The sequence below is a fragment of the Talpa europaea genome, assembly GCF_964194135.1.
Source record: "Talpa europaea genome assembly, chromosome: X".
NCBI classification, from domain to species: Eukaryota; Metazoa; Chordata; class Mammalia; order Eulipotyphla; family Talpidae; genus Talpa; species Talpa europaea.
In genome coordinates, this window is record NC_140081.1 from 95,373,695 (window position 1) to 95,395,024 (window position 21,330).

At 62.0% G+C, this 21,330-nt stretch overlaps 2 protein-coding genes across 2 annotated transcripts; one reads left to right on the forward strand and one right to left on the reverse strand.

Moving 5' to 3' along the window:
* Nucleotides 1-3,890: 3,890 nt before the first annotated feature.
* Nucleotides 3,891-5,525, forward strand: AVPR2 (arginine vasopressin receptor 2; the record flags this gene model as incomplete). The annotated part of the gene is made up of 3 exons (XM_084258420.1): nucleotides 3,891-3,915; nucleotides 4,244-5,125; nucleotides 5,258-5,525. 3 exons carry the CDS (start codon nucleotides 3,891-3,893, stop codon nucleotides 5,461-5,463), a joined length of 1,113 nt encoding a protein of 370 aa, XP_084114546.1. The 3' UTR covers nucleotides 5,464-5,525.
* A 521-nt stretch (nucleotides 5,526-6,046) lies between these two features.
* Nucleotides 6,047-21,294, reverse strand: ARHGAP4 (Rho GTPase activating protein 4; the record flags this gene model as incomplete). Its single annotated transcript, XM_084258410.1, has 21 exons — nucleotides 6,047-6,521; nucleotides 7,516-7,615; nucleotides 8,107-8,290; nucleotides 8,363-8,436; nucleotides 8,522-8,755; nucleotides 8,845-8,950; nucleotides 9,032-9,166; nucleotides 9,247-9,324; nucleotides 9,407-9,467; nucleotides 9,950-10,052; nucleotides 10,292-10,319; nucleotides 10,555-10,639; nucleotides 10,721-10,912; nucleotides 11,028-11,129; nucleotides 15,488-15,709; nucleotides 15,790-15,918; nucleotides 16,547-16,723; nucleotides 16,934-16,996; nucleotides 17,164-17,326; nucleotides 17,410-17,617; nucleotides 21,228-21,294. The coding sequence occupies 21 exons, from the start codon at nucleotides 21,292-21,294 to the stop codon at nucleotides 6,309-6,311; spliced, it is 2,724 nt and encodes a 907-aa protein (XP_084114536.1). The 3' UTR covers nucleotides 6,047-6,308.
* Between the last annotated feature and the right edge of the window lie 36 nt (nucleotides 21,295-21,330).

Consider the following 21,330-nt stretch of genomic DNA (forward strand, 5'->3'; position numbering starts at 1 on the left):
GGTCGATCTTGCCTGTTCTGTTCCCGGCTCTGGCTCTGGTGAATTCTCTCACCTTCCAGCCCTTCTGACTGTCCCCAGTGCTTGTGTAAATACATAAATAAATCTTCCAAAAACAAAAACAAAAACAAAGGTCTGTCTAGGGCTGGAGAAATGCCACTCTCTTCAGCCTCACTGCCAGCATTAACCAGGTCCCGCCATCTCCATGCTGGCCGAGCGTGGCAGCCTCCTCCTCCGAGCCCCACGCCACACTCTTCTGGGCATGGGCTACACACCGCAGGGCAGGGCCCAGGTCCCGCTGTGTCCCCACCAGCAACGTGAGGCCAGTGGCAATGCTGTTTATGGAGCCCCGAGAGCCAGTGGGGTGCAGGACAGCAAGTCTGGGGTCCTGCAGACTCTGAACCCAATCCCCTCATCTTCCCCCTGTCCCCTCTGTTTGGCCACTAAGCTGGCCCACCTACAGAGCCCTTTCCGGAAGCACAGTCCTAGAAGGAGCTGGGGGCCGACTGAAGGGGCAGCCCTCAGGGGCAGGGAGAAGGGGTGAGTCCACTGAGGATAACTGGCCAGTCCTTGGCAAGGCCCTTCCACAGCCTTCCAGAAGTAGCTTCTCGGGGCTCCCTAGCCACTCTAAGACCCCTGCCCTTCAGTAACCACCTCAGGGAGACTGGCCCAGGGCTCTGCTATAGGTGCACAGAATGTGGTGGGCCTGGGCCCCCGCGGGTGCAGAAAGTGGGTCCATCCGGGAGGGGTGAAGGAGGGAGGCCCGTGGGCCACGGCCGCTGGGGAGGGGGTCTGCGGGGAGCCAGGCGCCGAGGCCTGTCCCTGCCCACTGTAGGCCTTTTGCTCGTGGAGGGGCCGAGTTCCTGTCCTTGGCTGTGGGGAAGGTCTGCTGTTCCTGGCCCCCCTCCCCAGGGCAGATTTTGGGGTCTCTGCACTGGCAGGGCTTGCAGGGAGCCCCTAGCACAAGCTGCTGCCCTCTGCAGGGTAGGTGCGCCCGGCGCCCCCATCAGTGGCCTGCCCAGGGAGGCAGGCTCCCCGCCAAGAGTGGGGGCCTGGCGTTCACTCCTCCCAGAGGGCAGGGGCTCTGGGCAGCTCCGGGCACCTGTGCTGACTCACGTGGCCCTGCTGGTGAAGCAGCCAGGAGCCAGGCGGCCTTTCTTCCCGAGAGCGACTGCCCAGCCCTGTTTCCCGTCCCCTGTGGGAGGGCTGGGGCGGGGGTCAGCCCGGGGCCTCAGGCCTCTGGTGGACTCCCTGCTGCAGGTGGTGGGATGCGGCCTGGCCTGGCCTCTCACCTGGCCGGCACCCACGGGGGCTCCTGACACTTCGGGCCTTGAGCTAAGGGGCCCAACCCCCTCCTGGTCGCCATCTTGCTTTATGGCTCGAGGTTCCTCCCTTCAGGACTTGCTCTGGCTGAGCAGGGAGCTGTATGCGCTGGTGCTATCCATGCCTTGGGGGACAAAGCCCCTGCCTTTCTTCTTAGAGCCCAGAGAAAACCTTGGAGAGGCCTTCCTGAAGACTTCCCTGGCTCAAAGGGAAACCAGGAAAGCAGGAAGCAGTGAGGGCCAAGGGCCTGGCCCCACGGCTCAGCACCAACTCACCCTCAGGACCCTTCCTGCTGGGCCTTGCGTGGGCCCAGAAGGGGGGCCTGGGTGATGCCCCCTCCCCTGAGGCAGGCCTGCCCTTCTGCCTTCCCAGGTTGCTCTGCTGCTCTCCATGCACGACAGGTGGAGGCTCTTCCATAGGTCATGATCTGTGGGCACCTTCACCCCATCTCTCTCCGTTGTTCACCCTTCAAGCGGGGTGGGGGGGGCGGAGGGGGAGGTGCAGAGGGGGCGCGCTGAGGCCCAAGACCGGGTGTGGTGGGTGGAGACATCGCTCCCACCTCACCTGCCTGCTGTGGGGGCGGGGGTGAGGACCGAACCCTTGAGGCCACCCTGACCTGGCATGGGTGGGGGGTGGGGGTGGAAGGACAGATTGAACACGCTGTGACTTTTTTTCTCAGTGACCCACAGCTTTTCCTTGAATAATCTGTTTTAGAAACTTGTCAGGACCTGCACTTTCTGCCACTTTTGCTCCCTGGACCACAGTAGGAGAGTCTCTTCTCTGTTCCTGGGTTGAGGGCAGTGTGGTCAGTCAGGGCACCCTGTCCCAGCAGCTGAGGTCAGGGAGTTCCCATGGCGGCCGTGGGTACCCTACTTTCAGCTGTCCAGCAAAAGAAACTGTGAATGGAACGTGCGGGGGTGGGGGGCAGTATGTGTGTGTAGGAGTAGGGGTGTGGCGAGTGTGTAAGACACTGGATCCCTAGTGCTACCCAGTGACGGAGGGACGCAGGAGGGCTGGGGCGCTGCCAGGTCCTCGGCAGGAAGATGAGGCCTTGGCCTCGGCAGTACTTGGACTCGGTGAGTGCGAGGCTGTTTTGGTCTCGAGCCTCGTAGGCCGACAGAGAAGCCGGACAAACAGGAAAAAGGAGCCATTCTCCAGCGCAGCCTGGCCCGGAGGCGTGCGGGCCACTGCCTTGGGCTGGCCCGGGCCGGCCGGGCCGGGGGCATGGAAAGAGGCAGGGGAAGGATGGGGCATAGAATGGGCTGGAGGGGGCGAGGTCCTGGTGCCAGGGGAGGGGAGAGGGAGGAGGCGGGCCCCTTGGTCAGCCACTGCACACTGTAGCCTCTATGTGAAGTGCCCATGGGCCCGAAGTGGTGCCTGTGAGAGCCCGGGGAGAGCTGGCACACTGCAGGGGCCCAGAGCCCCTCCTCCAAGGGCAGGTAGCTCCAGGTAGGCAGGAGGAAGATGGGGCAGTGTCCCTGGCTCCCAAGGGCCTGAGGGAGGAAGCTGTGTCTCAGGGGGCACTTTAAACTCCAACTGGACCCTGCCCCACCCCCTCCTTCCTGGCCCTCCTCTCCAGAGCCCTGGTGGAGGATGGGAGGGGCCCCCTCTGGTGCAGGGGACTCCCTGAGCTCTCACCCCTTCCTCTCCTGGACTCAGTGGGACAGAGGTGCTCGGCCAGGAAGAGGAAAGCTGGTCCCCCCATCTACCCCCGGCCTCATGTTCCTCGATTATAACAGGAGCAGCTGGACTGAGTGACGCCCGGAGCCCCACCAGACTGAAGACTTTGTGTGGAGATGGGCCCCGGGGTGGGGGCGGGGACAGGGCCCCGGCCTGGCGGTCCAGGCTGGACCAAGCTGGGGACCAGCCAAGCTGGCCCAGGGCCCTCCGGAGTCCGAGTCCGAGGACGACCCGGGAGGGCAGGGGCAGGAAGGGAAGCAGCGACCAGGCGCCAACTTCCCGGTGCCACAGGCAGGAGGCCAGGGGAGGCACGTGGGGGCGGGGGAGGGGCGGGGGAGGAAGTCCCCTCCTGGGCAGGTCACTCCCTGAGGCCGGGCGGGGCGGGGCTGCGATGCGGAGCAGATCGAGCTGCTGGCCTCCTTCTGCCCTCCACCCAGCCGCCCAGGAGGCCCAGGGCGCAGCCAGGTAAGGAGCTCTGAGGGGGAGTGGGGAGCACTTCAGCCCCTCCTAGCCCGTCCCCAGTCTTCCCATGGCCTCTTCTCTTGGCCCCTGTCACAGCGGGGTGCAGTCTCTGCCAGCCCTGGTCTCCTCATCTACCCACCCGAGCGCCCCGCTCTCTCACCTGCTGGCTGCGAGGAGAGCAGCTGGGCCCCAGGTCCATGTCTGGTCTGGGGGGCAGACCTCATCAACCTTGACTAGGCTGAGGGCGCACCCCCATCGCCCAATGCGGGGAACACCTCTACACGGCTGCACACGCGGCTGAACCCCACCCCTCCAGGCACAGAGGCGCCTGGCCATCCTGTCTTGGGTCAGCCCTCAAGGCTGAGCACCCCACCCTGTCTCCTCCAGGCGCTCAGGACACCTGCCGCCCCACCGCCCACCGGCCTGCCATGCTCACGGCATCGCCCACCTCTGGTAAGCTGCCAGCCAGGCCCTTGCCCAGCCCCGGTGAGCCAGGTGGCCCGTGGGGTGCGCAAAGCCCAGATGCCCCTTTCAGAGCCTGCTTTTACCCTCCTCTCCAGGGCACGGGGGGCTGGGGGGCAAGCCTGAACTAAAGCCCGGGAGCTGGGGCCACCAGGCCACCCCCATGCAAGGGTGTCGCTCGCAGCGTCCCCTGCACTGGGGGCTGCGAGCCAGGCTGCAGGAGACCCAGGCCACCCGCTCCCGGCAGCGGAAAGCACCTTGGGCCTGCTGCCCCCGCGGAGCATGGCCCTGACCCGGCCCTCTCTCCTACCCGGCCCAGTTGTGCCCGGGCCCCTGTCTCGGCGCAGCCCACCAGGCAACAGGAGCGAGGAGCCGCCGGACACCCGAGACCCGCTGCTGGCCCAGGCGGAGCTGGCCCTGCTCTCCACGGTCTTTGTGGCCGTAGCCCTGAGCAACGGCCTGGTGCTGGGGGCTCTGGCGAGGCGAGGCCGGCGGGGCCGCTGGGCACCCATGCACGTCTTCATCTGCCACTTGTGCCTGGCGGATCTGGCTGTGGCTCTGTTCCAAGTGCTGCCCCAGCTGGCCTGGGATGCCACCGACCGCTTCCGTGGGCCCGACGCCCTGTGCAGGGCTGTCAAGTACCTGCAGATGGTGGGCATGTACGCGTCCTCCTACATGATCCTGGCCATGACACTGGACCGCCACCGTGCCATCTGCCGGCCCATGCTGGCACACCGCCACGGAGGTGGTGCTCGCTGGAACCGGCCGGTGTTGGTGGCCTGGGCCTTCTCGCTGCTCCTCAGCCTGCCCCAGCTCTTCATCTTCGCGCAGCGCGATGTGGGGGATGGCAGCGGTGTCCTCGACTGCTGGGCCCGCTTTGCTGAGCCCTGGGGCCTCCGTGCCTACGTCACCTGGATCGCCCTGATGGTATTCGTGGCACCTGCCCTGGGCATTGCTGCCTGCCAGGTGCTCATCTTCCGGGAGATTCATGCCAGCCTGGTGCCAGGACCGGCAGAGGGGCCCGGGGAGCGCCGAGGAGCAGGCCGGATTGGCAGTGCCAGCGAGGGGGCCCGGGTGTCAGCAGCCATGGCCAAGACCGTGAGGATGACGCTGGTGATCGTGATCGTGTATGTGCTGTGTTGGGCGCCCTTCTTCCTCGTGCAGCTGTGGGCCGCGTGGGACCCAGAGGCACCTCTGGAGGGTAGGCAGTGCTGTGGCCAGAGCCTTGGGGGTGCTCGGGCTGGGCTGTGTCTCCCCTGAGCCCCTAGCAGACGCGTGGGGTTACAGCCTGGCCCAGACACCCTGAGCCCACCAAGATGCTCCGTCCCCACAGGGCCCCCCTTCGTTCTGCTCATGCTGCTGGCAAGCCTCAACAGCTGTACCAACCCCTGGATCTACGCCTTCTTCAGCAGCAGTGTCTCCTCAGAGCTGCGCGGCCTGCTCTGCTGCACCCGGAGGCACCCCCCACCCAGTCCAGGCCCCCAAGATGCGTCCTGCGCCACTGCCAGCTCCTTCCTGGCCAAAGACACATCCACCTGAGAAGCCAGGAGCCGGCCCTGGATGGAGACGCAACCCCAGGGTCGCTCCCTGGTGCAGGGCGTGGGGAGGGGTGGGAGAGGGCTGCAGGGCCCGGGGCAGCAAAAGGTTTCCACCCCAATGAATGCCAGGCGGCTGACAGCCAGGCTCCAGAGCCCGGAGCACCGGGACGGCTGGGGCTGGTGGGGCCACCTCCCTCTCTCCCCCTCCGTGCCCCTCTTCCCTCCTCCCTCCACTTCTCCCTAATTAAAATTCCAGCTCGTTTCCCACCCAGCGAAGGTCTCCTTTGGATCAGGATAATGGCATGGGAGGGACCCCGCACACCCAGATAGAGCGGCTTGGGAACCCACAATGCAGGGGACTGACCTCTTAACGGGGGTGAATCCCCAACCCATGCAGCTGTGGCACAGATGGCTCTGTGCCAAGGGGCCCTAGCGGCTCTGCCAAGCGAGCCAACATGTCACTTGGGCTGAGCATCCTGGCATCTGGGCTTGAGCAGCAGGGGTGCCAGAGGGCTGCCCTGTACCCACCTGTCCAGCTCCCCTAGACAAAGAACTGGCACACATTGGGAGGCAACACAGGTTTTTTATGAATGCCCGCCAACCTCACCAGGCGAGCGCCCTGGGCTCAGGCAGACAAGGGCCAGGGGGCTGGTGGGCCCACAGGCAGAGCTGGGCGGGGCCTGTTCCCACCACCTCCCCAGGCTGCTCCCAGAGGGGCCCAGGGCCAGGTTGGGGCAGGCAGAGGGCCAAAAGCAGCGCCCTGTGCTTGCAGGGCAGAGATAGGGGAAGCAGAGGTCTAGGGAGAGGGCTGCGGAGGGCACGCGGGCCTGTACAGCCAGCAGGGCATCAGTGTGGCTTGAGGGTCGAGTCCAGGCCCTGGGGTTGGGGCTCCAAGGGTGACACTGGGGTCCCAGGGCCGCGGGAGAAGCCTTTGTTCTTGCCCAAGCGGCTGCGGGGCCCGGGGCTGGGGGTGCTGGTGGGCGTGGGCCCGAGAGCCTGTCGAGTTGCTGTCTTCCCCAAGAGCTCTCTGAACACGGAGCCCATGTTCTGTGCCACCGCCTGGCGGGGAGGGAAGAGGAGGGGCTGCTGAGGGCGCCCCGTGCCCTGGCTGCCTGGCCATGCCCCCACCCAGCTCGGCGCTGACCACCAACCCAGGCGAGCCCCCCTCACGCTACCCTGGCCTCTTCCCTGCTCCCCCAGGGGCCAGCGGGCCGCCCCTGTCCAGGGCCCGCGCTGCCGTCACACCCCCCTCCGCATTCCCTCCGGCCACCTCAGCTGCGGCTGTCACAGCGTCCTCTGGGGACAGCGCTCCTCAGCCCGGCCCATGAAGCGGGGGCCCTCGAGGTGGGTCCCCGCCCCTCTTCTCACGCCCGCTCTCCCTGACTGAGACCACGGCCACCCCCCGCAGCCCCAGGGACCACGGGCGCACCAGAGAGCCCGGTTCCGCCCCACCCGCACCCGACCTGGCCCGCGCCCCTGGGGCCTCCCACTGCCGCGCCCGGCTCCCAGCGCCCCTCCTGTCGCAGGCTCCCAGGCGTGGCCGCGGGGACAGGGCACCGGGTGTGCTCACGAGGGTGCCCGCGGGGCTCAGTCCCATCCCCAGGGCTTTGGTCTCAGCCCGTCGGGGCTCGCTGGGAGCCACAGGGGGCCGCTCGCCCCAGACTGCACCCACTGTTCCCCGCTTCGAGAACCTCCTCACCTGGTTTCCCGGCCTGTCAGTCTCTCCTCCCCCTCCCTAGCCCGCTCAGCTCCCGCCACGTCACTGCCCGCCACCTGCCCCTTGCCCACGCCATTCTGGCCTCAGTGCCGACACTTCCCACTCAGGAACCCAGTGAGGGACCTGTGGCCTCCATCCTGTCTCTAGGCCTGTCCTGCCCCACGTTCACCCCTGGCGGGCCACTCCCTGAGCTGGGGGTGGGGGGTCACATCAGCTTGTCTGAGCCAGGAAAAGAAGGCTAACTTGGGGTGGTGGGGGAAAGAGGGGTTCATAAGCAGAGACAGAGACCCCTCAGGAGAGGTGCCCCCTCCTGACACACAGCCAGTCACAACTCACCTCATCCACCTCCATGAGCCGATCCGGGGAGGTGGGGACGAAGCAGTGCCGTCTGTGCCCAGAGGGGCCACCAGCATCAGGTGGGGTGCACGGCTCTGGCCTGCAGGGCACAGGCGGTGAGACTGGCAGGGGGTGGGACAGGCAGTCCCTGGGCTAGGCCAACAGAGCCTCCCGCCCCAGGCACGGCCCAGGAAGGGGCCTGCTGGCCCAGAGGGCCCATTCTGTCCTCAGTGTCCCTCAGTAGATGACCCTTCCCCCCACGGCACAGCCAGAGCTTGAGCCCAGCCCCCTGGGGTCTGGCCCAGTGCTCGGGTGAGGGTGGGCAGTGGGGCTGCCCCAGGTCTCGTCGAGGTCCCATCTTGCTCAGCTTACCGACGGGCAAAGTCCATGCGCAGGGGGCCCTCCGGGCTGCTCGCCAGCTCCCCTGCATTCTGCGGCACCACCGCCACGGGTCTCTCCGCCCTGGGATGGAGAAGACCAAGAGGCTCGGGGCCAGCCACACGCGGTCAGGAATGCTCCGCGCCTGGGGCTCGGGCGGGGGACTGGCCGGCAGCCTGGCAGGAGCCTCCCGAGCGAGAGCAGCCTACTCACCCCGCCGACAGCGAGATGTAATTGTGGGGAATGAGGCCGCGGGCGCCTGCACGCTCGCCCCGCCACCAGTCCCTGGAGGCGCGCTCGTGCAGCCGCAGCACGTCCCCACGCTGGAAAGTCAGCTCCTGGGCTGTGCGGCCGGTGTAGGCAAAGCAGGCCACGGCCTCCACGACGCCCTCCAAGTCTGCAAAGAAGAGGAGGTGGAGCGGGCGCCGAGGGTGGGCACAACCTGGGGCCTTCCTTCCCACCCCCTTACCGTCCTCTGGGGTCGGGGTCCCAGCTTCCAGGTCCAGCTCACTGTCCCCCGCCAGGCCCTCCAGCGGGGTGTCCCTGAGGTCCGAGCAGAGTGAGGAGAATGAACGGAGGCAAGGGCTCCCCTCTGCCAGACCTCCCAGCCCCGCAGCACAGCGCATACCCCAGGCAGCTGGTAGAAGGTGGTGCCATGCATTTCTCGTAGACAGGGCCTGGCAGCAGGGTCAGGGGTGGGAAGACCCGCGCCGGCTGCACAATGAGGGTCTGCACCAGCTGGTTCACTCGGCCCTGCAGGGCCACCGGGTCCTGCCCCGCGGGCACAGGCAGCAGCGTGGGCCCGAAGCACACGGCCAGGTTGTACGGGTCCATCATGTTCTCGTCGCTGTACTGGGCCAGGCTGGGGAAACGCATGTCATCGGCAGGGGTCACCCGCAGGCGCCCACCTTGGCCGCCACCCCTCCCCCCCCGTGCCCGCCGAGCACTCACTGGTTGAGGAAGCTGAAGAGGTAGCGCAGGACCACCAGTACCGGGCTGGGAAGCCGGGCCAGGAGGCGGCTCACATGCTCCACACGCTCCACCGGGGCCTCCAGCTCTGCCCCCACCCGGAGGAAAGTGCATGAGCGCGGCCGCGCCCACACGAGCGGCACCCCCCAGCTGCAGACCCGGGCCTTACCCACAGAGGCCAGCAGCTCCCCGAACAGGTCCGGGGAGAAGAGGGGGGGCTCCAGGCTCCGGAAGTAGAGCTTCAGCACCCCGGCCACCGAGTCCAGGTCACGAGCAGTGCAGCCTTCTACCAGCGGGTCCTCCCCTAGGCCCACAGGGGACAAGAAGGCCACTCACACCCACTCCGGCCTGCCCCCCGCCCGGCCCGGCGCGGCCCAGTCCCACCTCTCTCGAAAGATTCTCGGATCTCTGAAACCCGGGGCTGGGCGCCCGACACCCGGAAGATGCCCTCGTGCTGCAGGCCTGCAGGAGGGCGGAGACCGGTGGGTGCTGGGCCCCTCCCCACTCCGGGATGGGGCGGCCAGCGGGGGGCGGGTCTGCTTACCGTGAAGGTTAATGAAGCGGACACAGCTCTCCACCACCTGCGGCACGGGCTGCCCTGAGCTCTGGGGACAGAGAAGTGTTTACCTCACAGGACACAGCGCACCTCCCCCCACCACTCGCTGCCTTTGCTTCTCTTAACAGCGCCTTAGGCCACCGCCTGCACCAGCCCCTCCCAGGGGTGCTGTCTCCCTCTCCATTCTCTGTGCTGACCCACTCTGGCATGTGAAAATGCCATCAGATGCGCTCTGCGGACCCTGAATGAAGTCAAAGCGCCAAACTCACATTTGTTCGTTTAAATAGTCTGTCATTCTTGTCAATGGCTATGGGCGCAGCCTCTTTCTGTTACTCCACCCCAGAGCTATGCTGGTCTGGAACAGAGCACTGAGGACCCTGTGTGGCTTGTTCAACTCCTCAGGCCCAAAAATGCTGCTACCTGGGGTTTTTTGTCACAGACACCCTGGACCACCCTGTGCTCGCAGCCCAGCGCAGACCAGAATGCAGGGGTGGGCCTACACTGAGTTAGAAGGTGAGGCAAAGCGAGTACCTGGATAAACTTCTCCATATTGCCCCCAAAGAGTTTCTGGTTATACTGGGAGCTGGGGCGGGGATGGCGGCTCTTCTGGAATTTTCTCTGTGTATACTGGGTCCTGTGGCGAATAGGGACTGGCTCTGAGGGAGATGGGCATGGAGAACAGGAGACCCCGCCTTCCTGGCCCAGCCAAAAAGGGCCCTGGAACTTGAGAATTATTCCAGAACCCACTAGGAAAAGTGGGAAACTGAGTCACCGAGGAAGGAGCAGCAGAGCTGGGCACCAAGGGGAGAGCAGACGGGCACTATGACAGAAGTCCAGTCCCCAGAACACACTGCCATCTCAGGAGAGACTCACCGGGATGCCTCCTGCATCTCCTTGTCACCTGGGGGAGAGAAAACGTGGCAGTACTTCTCAGGCCAGGGCCACCGTGCACCATGGTGACAAAGGGCAGCCTGAAGGCCAAAGTCAGGAAGCAACCAGGCCCCTTGTGGGCATTTTTCCTGCCCCTCTGCAGGCAGAGTGGGCCATGGGTATGGGGGGGGGGTTCCAGGAAGGAAAGCCAAGGGAGGGTACCCTGGGGGGGGCAGGAGGGGCTGCGGGGCAGAGGCAGGGCCCACCTCGCTGAAGGGCTTCCTGCAGCTTCTCATTTTTGGCTTTCAGCTTGGCGAGGATGCTCCGTCCACTCAGGTACTCCTGCAGCTTCTGGAAGCCCCACAAGAACTCGGACTCGCACCTTCCGCTCTGGGCCTCCTGCACCCCCCAGCCCCCGGGCCCCCCTCCCACCGTGAGATAGAAGGTCTCTGTTTCCTGCAGCTGGCTCCGCCTTCGGCTAGCCTGCCGAGCCCCTGGATCGGAGCTGGTTGACTTGAGGGACTCAGTGGAGGGACAGGCCTGGAAGGACTCGAGCACGTCCCCATCGTCCGAGGCCACCGCCTCCAGCAGGGCCTGCAATGTGGCCTTCAGTGTCTTGTTGACCTGGGGGGAGAGGCAGACAGAGGACAGGAAGGCCAAGTCAGAAGGAAAGGGGAGGGTGGGCCGGCTGGCTCCATACTCCAGGGCCCTGTTCCTGCCCCGGGCCAGTGACTCATACCTCCTCGGTCTCGATGGTTTGTCGGTCCAAGCGGCTTTGGATATTCTGGGCCCTGGGCAGAATCTCATCCCGCAGCTCCATCTCAACCTGGATCTCAGCCACCTGTGCAAGGCAGTGTCCGGGGGTCTGAGGGGCGAGCCCAGGGGCAGAGGGCCTGGCCCAGGCTATGGGCACCAGCACATTTCTGCTGTCTGGGGCCGATTAACATTACCAGCAGCGCGGGAGGCTTCCATGCTCAGCTCGGGAAAGTGGAACAGGCGGCACCCAGGCCAGAGCACACGCGCACAGTGGCGCGGCTCAGAGGGCCCGGGGTGGAAGGAAGCCCGGTGGCCACGGGCTGCTGAGTGAGTAAGCAAAGGCGGCGCCTTCACTCCGTGGGCCGTCAGTCGGCCATGCAAAAGGATGCGGGCCTGGCTGGGCCGCCGCAACGCGGACGATCCCTGAAAACACCAGGTTTCCACAAAGTCCAGAAGCAGGCGATGAACACATTCTGGAATCAGACAGAGGTGCTGGCAGCACGACGGCGAGGATTCTAGAGGCGGCTAGAGACCTGTACACTCTAGGGGGGCTACGGGCAGGGCTACACCGCAGTAGAGTGGTTTATATAAAACAGGAGGGGAAGGAGAAAGGTAAGGAGAGCAGGGTCTGAGGCAGAAGAGGAAGGGCCCGGCCAGAACTTTTCTGGGGCGGACAGAGGACAGGAAAGTCGCTCACTCTATTCCAACAGTGACCGAGCCCCTGTGGCGAGCGAGCAGTGCTGGCTCTGCAGGCGGGCGGGCAGAGCGGGGGGGGGGGGGGGGGAAACGAGGGGTCCCTCTCCTGGGAACACGTGAACATGCAGAAGGTTCTGACATCAAGTTACTCAAGAGTGAGGACTTACCTCACCAACAACAGGCTAACCATGCCCTGTGCCCAGCTCGCCACTCCCTGCAAGCCCAGCAGGAGGGGCGCAGGGGCCAGCACAGGGACACCAGGCAAGGGGAAGAGGTGACGCCCATGAGGGATGCGAAAGTTGTGGACAATGGAGACCGGGGAGGTGACAGACAGAAGCCAGAAGCAGCAGCCAGAAGGCTGGGGGCAGCAGCTGTAGTGCTGGGGTGTGGGTGGGGTGGAAGCCAAGACTGGCAAAGTCCACCTAGGAAGCCATATGGTGATTCCTCTCAAAGTTAAACACAGACTCTGTATGACCCAGCAGCCCCACTTCTGGTTATACGCCCAAAAGAAGAGAAAGCAGGGCCCGCAGAGACACGTGCACCCCCACACTCAGAGCACAACACAAAGAGGCGGAGTCCCCAGCGTCTGCGGATGGGGGTGGGTGAAGGGAGCGTGGCTGTCCCTGCAGCGGGGAGCCAGTGGGCCTTCCACAGGAAGGGCGTTCTAACGCGCATCCCCACCTTTGGGCATCGTGCTGAGTGACCCCAGCTGGATACCACAGGATGCGTGCTGTGTAGTCCCACTGGTGTGAGGTTCCCAGAACAGTCAGGTTCATAGCAAAAGAGGAAGAAAGGGGAGAGTCTGCAGAGGGGGTGCGAGGGCTCTGAATGGAGAATGGGTGTCTAATGGAGAGGAGATAGCTTCAATTTAGGAAGATGAAGAGTTTCTAGAACTGGATGGTGGGGGTGGTCACCCAACACTGGGAGAGTACTTGCTGCCACTGAACCGTGTGCTTACAAATGGTTACAATGGCAAAGCTCTGTGTGTTTACTGGAATTATAAAAAAGTATATTAGGCCTCAGGGAACACTGACATTAGAAGACGTCCCCTCAAACCCACACAATTAGTAGAAAACTAGAAATTTACCCTCTGGAAAGTATAAATCAGATGAATTGCGGGTTCAGGGAAACGGGTCACAGCTGAAGGAGACGAAACCCCCTGCTGATGAGAAAGAGCAAAGCAGCCGCCACCCTCTGGGGTGGCCAAGAGCTGAGAGCTGAGCCTTGGGCTAGCCTACCGAACACATGGACTGTCACAGAGCATTAAATCACACAAGGTCGCTCTGGGTCCATGATGGGGGAACACAAAAACAAGACCGCTTGGTAATCATGTCTGAGCACAGAAAAAAACAAAGAACTTTGCCCAAACCACAAAAATGGCCAAACCTCCTTCTACTCCGGCTAACATGAGTGACTGCTGCTTCCTGACCATGGACTCTCAGCCCTCAGTCCCGCTGCTTTCTAGATAAAAGTCAACACCCAGTCAGTCAGCCAGGCTTCCTGAAAGCATCCAACCCACAGTCAAACCCCACTGCCTTGCTCCCCACCCCCCAAACTCTAGCCCAAGTCCTATAAGTCCTGTCTCTCACCCTCTTCCTAAGACACACCTCCTCCCCATCCCATTCCCCAAGGTGTGGGTCTCCCTCAAAGCAATGAGTTCAGTCCCTTCCCTGTAAGGAAGTGCATTGTTGACAAGCTCTGCGGTCTCACATCAAATACCTGACCCACCTCTCAGAACCTCCTCTTATGAACCAATGGCCAAGAAATGGCAGCCATTTGAGAGAAACTCTAAAACAGAAGACATAAGTCAAAGCAAGCTTTTTTTTTTTTTAAAAAAAAAAAAGCTATAGATAACAGAGAAAATGCAGATAATAGAGGAAAATGTCAAAGAAACAAATTATCATTTTAGAGAGACTCAGGAATGTATTATATCCATGAAACAAGAACAAATGGTTGTTTTAAATAGAAATATGGGGCCTCCCCTGGTGGCGCAGCGGTTGAGTGCTGGGCTGCGAAGCTGCCCGCAGCCTCTGCAGCACCGGTACGACCCCCAGCCACCGGTGAGGGTCCCACATGGCGCGCAGACCTCTCCTGCCGCCCGCTGCTCCCCTCAGCAGTGTCCTTCGGTCCTTCTGCCTGCTCTGCTCCCCGCTCTGGCTCTGGTGAATTCTCTCACCCTCCCGCGCTTCTGACTGTACCCAGTGCTTGTATAAATAAAATAAATAAATCTTAAAAAAAAAATAGAAATGAGGGCCTCCCCGGTGGCGCAGCGGTTGAGCGCTGGGTTGCGAAACTGCGCGCGGCCTCTGCGGCGCCGGTTCGATCCGCGGCTGCTCCCCGGCCACCAGAGGAGGGTCCCCCATGGCGTGCAGACCTCTCCTGCCGCCCGCTGCTCCCCTCAGCAGTGTACTTCGGTCCTTCTGCCTGCTCTGCTCCCCGCTCTGGCTCTGGTGAATTCTCTCACCCTCCCACGCTTCTGACTGTACCCAGTGCATGTATAAACAAAACAAACAAACAAACCAGCAAACAAATAAATAAAGCATGCCTCTATAAAAAAAAAAAAAAAAAAGATTATTTAAAAAAATAAAAAAAAAATAAAAAAAAAAAAATAAAAAAAAATAAAAAAAATAAAAAAAAAAAAAAAAAAAATAGAAATGTGGAGAATCAAAAAGAATTCTTAGAAATTAAAAACATGGGGCCTCCCTGGTGGCGCAGCGGTTGAGCGCTGGGTTGCGAAGCTGCCCGCGGCCTCTGCAACGCCGGTTCGATCCCCGGCTGCTCCCCGGACACCGGAGGAGGGTCCCACATGGCGCGCAGACCTCTCCTGCCGCCCGCTGCTCCCCTCAGCAGTGTCCTTCGGTCCTTCTGCCTGCTCTGCTCCCCGCTCTGGCTCTGGTGAATTCTCTCACCCTCCCACGCTTCTGACTGTACCCAGTGCTTGTATAAACAAAAACAAAGAAAGAAAGAAAGAAAGAAAGAAAACATGCCTCTATATAAAAAAAAAATTATAATAAGAAATTAAAAACATGAAAGCAATGTTTTAATTCAATAAGGATTGGAAGAGAGAGTTGAATAAACTCCTAAGAAACCAGAATTAACATGTATAGAGATAGGAAATAGGAAAGAGGGTTGGCTCATGAGGTCCAACATCCAATTACAATGACAAGGATTCCTGAAGGTGAGTGAAAATAAAATGCAGGGGAAAAAATTATCAAAGAAGTAACATGAGTCCCAAATCTCATGACTTTCCAGACTGAGAGGTTGCTTAGTGCTGGGAAGGATAAAGGCTCCCCAAGGCAGGGCATCATAAAATCTGAGAAGGGGGAAAGAAACTGTCCTAATAGCGTCAGGAAGAAAAATTATAGTTCACATACAACAGTTCTGCGCTCAGAATGGTATCAGACTTCTCCCCCATAATACTAAAAGCCAAAGACCTTGGAGCAATGCCTTTAACATTCTGAAGGGAAAGGATTTTGAGTCTTGGATTTCATACCTAGCTAAACTACCCATCAATTGCAGTGATAGAATCGGGGCACTTCTAGACACATGCGGTCAGGAAACTCTTGGTGAAGGCGCCACCCAGGAGGGAGTGATACACCAAGAAAGAGGAAGACACAAGACCTGGGACAGAGGCTCAAGCACAGAAGCGAGTGGCAGAGGTGCTCAGGATGCTAAGGAAGGGAAGCTCCTGGACCAGCTCTGTGGCCATGCTTGGGGCATTAAGGGGGCAGGGGGAGTGACCCTCACCTCATCTCCCTCATGGGGTTGGTAGTCAAAACGCAGTGGGGGACAGAAGGCAACTGCATGCACCTCCAGCACCTTGGCCTTGTCCCCTGGAGGATCCAGGGCCTCTATTGCCTCTTCCAGGCTGCCCAGGCCCTGCATCTGGGAGGCCTGGGTGCGGCTCTCAGCAGCAGTGTAGCTCCGGAGCACCTGGCCTAGGGCCAAGTGGAATCCGGTGTCAGAGCACTGAGGAGGAAGTAAGGACATGGCTCGGACGGGCCTCAGTGCACAAGGCACTCGCCTCCCACCAGCTACCCAGCACTCACATCCATGAGGTCCAAGACATCGCGCAAGTAGTAGTTGCTGACAGCAGCATTGACACTGGCCAGGCTGAGCAGGTATTCGTTGCGTGCCTTCGTGCACTTGAGTTTGTGCTCCAAGAACTTGGCCTGACGCTGCTCGAAACCATATCAGCACAAAGATCACCCACTCAGCCCACAGGCCTGCCCCCATCGCCACCATGTACCCTCCCACCCCATGTCGACAGCTACCCTCGATGGGCACAGGCTCAGAAGTCCTGATGTCCCCTGACCTGGCTATGCATAAACCCTCCCATCTCACAACCACAGGTCCACCTGACTTGGCACCTCCACCCTTGCATTTCTGCTGGCCTCAGCCTCCTCATTCCTCTTCAGGGACCCCCTCAAATGCTCTGCTCCCTACATGTCATGCAGTCGCCCATCTTACAGTCCTCCCACCCCTCTGAACCTTCATGGCTTTGTGTGAGGCAGGGACAGGGGTGGACAGGCCCCCGGCTTGGAAGCAACAGAGCTCTCTCCACTCCAGCTGGGCTGGGGGGACCAGGCAGGAGCTTGAGGAACACTGCATGGGCTGGGCTGGGACCAGCAGCTCTCATCCCGGCCCCTCTGTCCTCCAGGGCTGTGCAGACCGAGGTCCTTTGCTCATAGCCTCGCTGGGAGTCTGTGGCTCTTCCCCTCCCCAGCCACGGGAAGGCCAGGGCCTCACTGTGACCAAGGCCAGGAGCAGAGTCTTCAGAGATAGACAGGTGCCCTGCAAGCCCACCTTCTCCACCTGGCGCCCTCCCTTCTTAAGGGAGCTCTTGCGAAGGGGCCCTGCCTCGGTGGTGGTGGCCGTTGTGACTGTCCGGCCTGCCCGCTTCTCTTCCTGCCGCTCTGCTTCCCGGAGCTTGGCTTCGGCGTTCATGCTCTCCACGTGGTAAGTCTGGTACGTCTTCTTGGCCTGCAGGGAGGCCCAAGGCCAGGCGGCCCTGTTGAATGCCACAGCCACAACCAGTCCTCCCCCCACCCCGCAGTCCATCTGGGATGTGGTCCCAGAGCATGGGTAGGTATACTGGTGACCCCACAAGCCCAAGTCTCCCCGGGGCACCCAATTCTTGAGACATAACATGATGGCTCCCCTTTGATTGGGGCGAGCCTGCACGGTCCTCACCGTCTGAAGTTCTGACACCACCTCCAAGAGCTCCTCCTGCAGCCGCTGCTCCAAATCCTTACTCTGGGGGAGGTAACCAGCAGAGCCAGGGCGGCTGCTACTCCTCGGCTGGCACTGGGGCCCCACCCAACTCCCCTCTGCCCGAAGCCCACCTGGCCTCCCACGTCTTCCCAGCCTGCTGCGTGGGGATGGCGTGCCCACCGCCTGATCCCGCCCGGCCGGGGCCATACCTGCTTGACAATGCGGCCCACGTCCTCCGAGATGTGGCTGAGACGCTGGGCCAAGGAGCCGGCCAGCACCTCGCTGAGGGCCGCCCTCTCCCGGCTCTGCTGCCGCGTCTGCTGCAGCAACACAGCCCAGCAGTGCAAGGGCGACAGGAGGGCCGGCTCCTTCCTGGGGACAAAGGGGCACTCACACAGAAGGCTGCTGCGAGGAGCCCCACCTGCCTGCGCAGCCTCCTGCCAGAGGGCACCTACCGGAAACTTTGGTGTTCGCGGCCGCTGCCCCCCAGGCGACCTCCACGGCCAGCAAAGCGCTCAGCCAGTTTGTCCAGGCCTCGGGAGTACTCGAGCTCCACCTCGGCGCGGCGCCGCAGGAAGTCGGCCAGCTCCTGCAGCAGCTCTCTCCGCAGCTCGCCCTGCAGCTCCAGGCAGCGCAGCTGCTCGCTCAGCTGCCAGCGCATTTCTGGGGGACAGGGGTACCTGGGGCTCAGGCCTGGCGGAGGTCACGGGTGGGAGAGGCAGTCACCTGCAGGGTCTACCCCAGGGGAGCTGACACTGAGAGAGGGGCCTGAAGAGGCTGCCCCTGGAGAGAGCAAGCTGGGCTGGGGCGGGGGGCGCCTCGGGCCAGAAGCAGCAGCGAAAGGAAAGCAGTCAGCCCTACGGTGAGAAGGGTAACGAGGGGTGTCCAGGGAGAGGGGAGAACCTTGCCAAGGCCAGGGGCGGGAGGAGCTCAGAGGCACGTGGCAAGGCCATCCTTGGCAGGCTCAGCCACTGGCCCTTCCCATCACGCCCCAGTTCCTGGAAAGCCCCCGAGTTGCTTCCCCTGCCACTTCCTGCCTCTTGGGTGCCCAGGACCCTGGCAGGGCAGTCTCACATGCAAACACGAGGGGGGAGACTGCCGTGGCAGTCTGTCAAACTTGCAGAGAACTTGGGGGCTCCATAAAAGGAGCCCTGCGCTTGGCCCCAAGGGGACAGGCTGCCCCACAGTGAGGCCCAGGAGCCGGGCTGCCAAGCAAAGGGACCACAGGCGGGGCCTGTTGTCTTCCCCAGGTCCCACTCCCGATCGCCCACCCCCAGGGCACCTGCACCCTCGCCTCCCTGCAGAAAGGCATGCCCAGGCCCCCGATGGCTGCGGCCTTCTCACTGCTGGGTATGGTGAGAGCGCTTTCCGTAGGGAGCCTGCAGCGGAGACTCGCCTGAGCAAGCCTGAGCACCTGGCTGCAAGCGCTCCTGCCACCCCAAGTGCCCAGTGCACAGAGCATCCCAGGCAAACAGGACCCAACTTGGCTTCCTGGCTGCGTCTACGTGCCCTGAGAGGGACGTGCGGTGACTTCTTCATCAGCAGGACGCACTCAGGCCCCGCCTGTGTGGGCATGTTCAGCACACAGACGCAGTGGAAGAGGGACGCTGAGAAGAGGAACACGGGAGGGTGGGGTCTCAGAGCACGACAGTCAGAAATGAGCTGAAGGAAGTGATGAAAGGACCGTGGGGACAGCTGGAGGAAGAGCGCGCAGGCAGAGGCAATAGCCGAGGCGTGTCCTGAGGCAGAGTAGCTGGATTGAGCTACCCAGGGAGGGGGGCATCTGAGAGGCTGGGGGGCCAACAGCACATGGTTGTGGTCCAGGGGGCGAGGAGCGACCAGGGTCCTCTCAGGTAGGGAGCCCCAGCAGAGGTTAGATGACAGAGGGGAAGCACCCAGCCCAGTGGGCAGTTATTGCAGCAGAGAATGGGGCTAGACCAGGGAGCCAGCCTGGAGGAGGCAAGTGGCAGGACCTGGGCTGGCTGTTTGCAGGACTCCACCGTGACGGTGTCGATGCCGGCACCATCTGGATTTTGCTCTTACCTATGACTTCCCAGGGGCTGTGTGTGGGGCACGAGGTGGCCCCCATGGGTTCTGCCTGCCCAGCTCCTGCCTCCTGATTTCCCTTTGCAGAACTTCTTCCTACTCTCAACCTCGGGCACCATCCCTCTGGCTGCGCACTCCTGAGTGTGCTGACCCAGCCCCAGCCCCCGCTGAAACTACTGCGTGGGGAGCACTCTTTGCACTAAGGAGTCAGGCTGCGTAAATCGAAATTAGGGTGTGGGGGACTTCCTGACCATGGCACTAACACAGAGGAGAGCAGAACCCCTAACGCCAAGAGAGAGAGAGACAGGGCTGGGCCCCAAGGCTGATGTCAACACGCAGGCCACTAGCAGCCAGCAGCATCTTCACTGAGTCGGGGTGACACTTCCTGCGATAAAAGTCAATTTCATTTCATTCCAAGAAAGGTCTGGAAAGGTCCCAGCTCACCTCACCTTCCCCTGGGCTTCCGCCCCACTCTCCGAGCAGCACCCTAACTGAAGGCACACCCAGCTGTTTCCTTTATTCTTCAGTGCCAGGAGTGGGTGCTGCCTGGAAGCCAGAACTTGACAGGGATCCAGACATGCGCACTGGTGACTTGTGAATTTCTGCCACCTGAGTGCAGCGAGCTGCTGCTGGCCTACAGCTCTCAGATGTCAGCTCAGATGCACCATCAGGGAACCCGTCCATGGCCTCCCCCAAACTAGGACTGGCCCTCTTCACACCCCTTTGCTTGGCACCGGCTTTCCCTGTCAGTGGTTGTCAATGTCCAGCGAGGGCTGCCGACTGTCTCCCCCAGACCTGGAGCCCAGCGAGGGCGGGGCAGATGCTTGCTGAGCACCTGAGCACAGGGAGGATGGAACACACCACGCTGGAGCTGCAGAGCTGGGACTCGGCACCCCGCCCCGACACTTCCTGTGAGCGCGCAGCCGGTCTCACTTCTGCTGACAAGTGCAGCAGGAGAGAAGATGGCCTCCTAACCACTGCTGTGCTGACCTTTCAGAATTTGGGGTGTCAAGACAGCAATCCTGCTTTTCTAGCATAGTAGAACATTTCCGGGGGGAATTGGTGGGGAACAGAGGCTAAAGCTGTCAAGGACCCAGAGCAGGCAAGACATCTCAGACGCTTGCTGGGAACCCCAAACTCTCAGTGCAAATCACCAGATCCACACCTGCTGAGGACTTTCCAAAGTCCTTCAGCCTCATGACATCTTGGGGAAGCAGAATGGGGGTCATTATCGCCCTCTGAGAAATGACAAAGGCAACACTCAGAGAGCCAGCTGGCCCTGCAATGTCCCCTCGAGGTGGCTCTGGGCAGAGGCAGCCTCTCCTGTACAGGGAGAACCCAGGCGCTTTGTTGGAAATTGTTTGCGCTGGTGGTTACACTGGAGCCTTCATGTCTGGTGCAGGAAGGTCAGGGCCATTTCACTTCACCTTCTAGGGTCTGCAGTGCTGAGTGACCTCAGGCGGTCTCCGCTCCTCTCTGACTTTCAGTTTCTTTCATGGGTAAAATGGAGCAATTGAAAGTGAGACACATCTAAAGCCTCCAGGAAAGTGCCCTGCAGGCATCCTCCGCGGGCACAGGTCACGCCCTGAAGGAGCCTCACCAGCAGAGGCCACTAAGAATGTGCGCGGCTAATTTGCATGGGATTTGCACCAAGTGCTTCACAGAACCCCAAGAGGTCTGCTCTCTGAAAGGTGTTGGCACTCAGGCCAGCTTACTCGCAAGATCCTCAGCCCTGAGCTACCTCGGGGCCCCAGGGGGCGAAGGGACCAAAGGGACAACGGGGCGACCTAGTCTGGGAAGGCTTTAGGCTAAGCCACCACGCACCCATCAACCTGGGCCCTTGGATTCCCTTCCACTGTCCCCACAGCCAAATTAGGGTGTTTCATTTCACTCTGGCTAGAAGGCTACTTTCTGGGGGGCAGTGTACCCAGTGTCGCCAGCCCTCCTGTGGCTGGCAGGGTCTCCACTGCTCCGGGGGTGAATTGCAGAGAGGTAGGTGGAGGGGCCAAAGGAAGACAAAGAGGGAGAAAGGGGGAGGCAGGGTGATTGAGGCTCGAGGAGACCAGCGGTGAGCAGGGAGCTCCCGCCGCATTCTCCCCAACCCCTCCAGAGGTCGCTGGGGGAGGGCAGTGGGCCCCCGGGGCCAACCGCGGGACTTTCAGGGCTGCCCCACGACCTTCGGGGTCTCCTCAGGGAACGGGACCAGGAGAGCCCGGCGCCCTCTCACCTTTGACTTGCGCCTCATACTCGGCCTGCAGCCCCCGCTCCCGGCGCAGCTTCCCGTGCGCGGCCATAGCGGCCGAGTGGCCGCGCCGTCGAGCCCCGCTGCT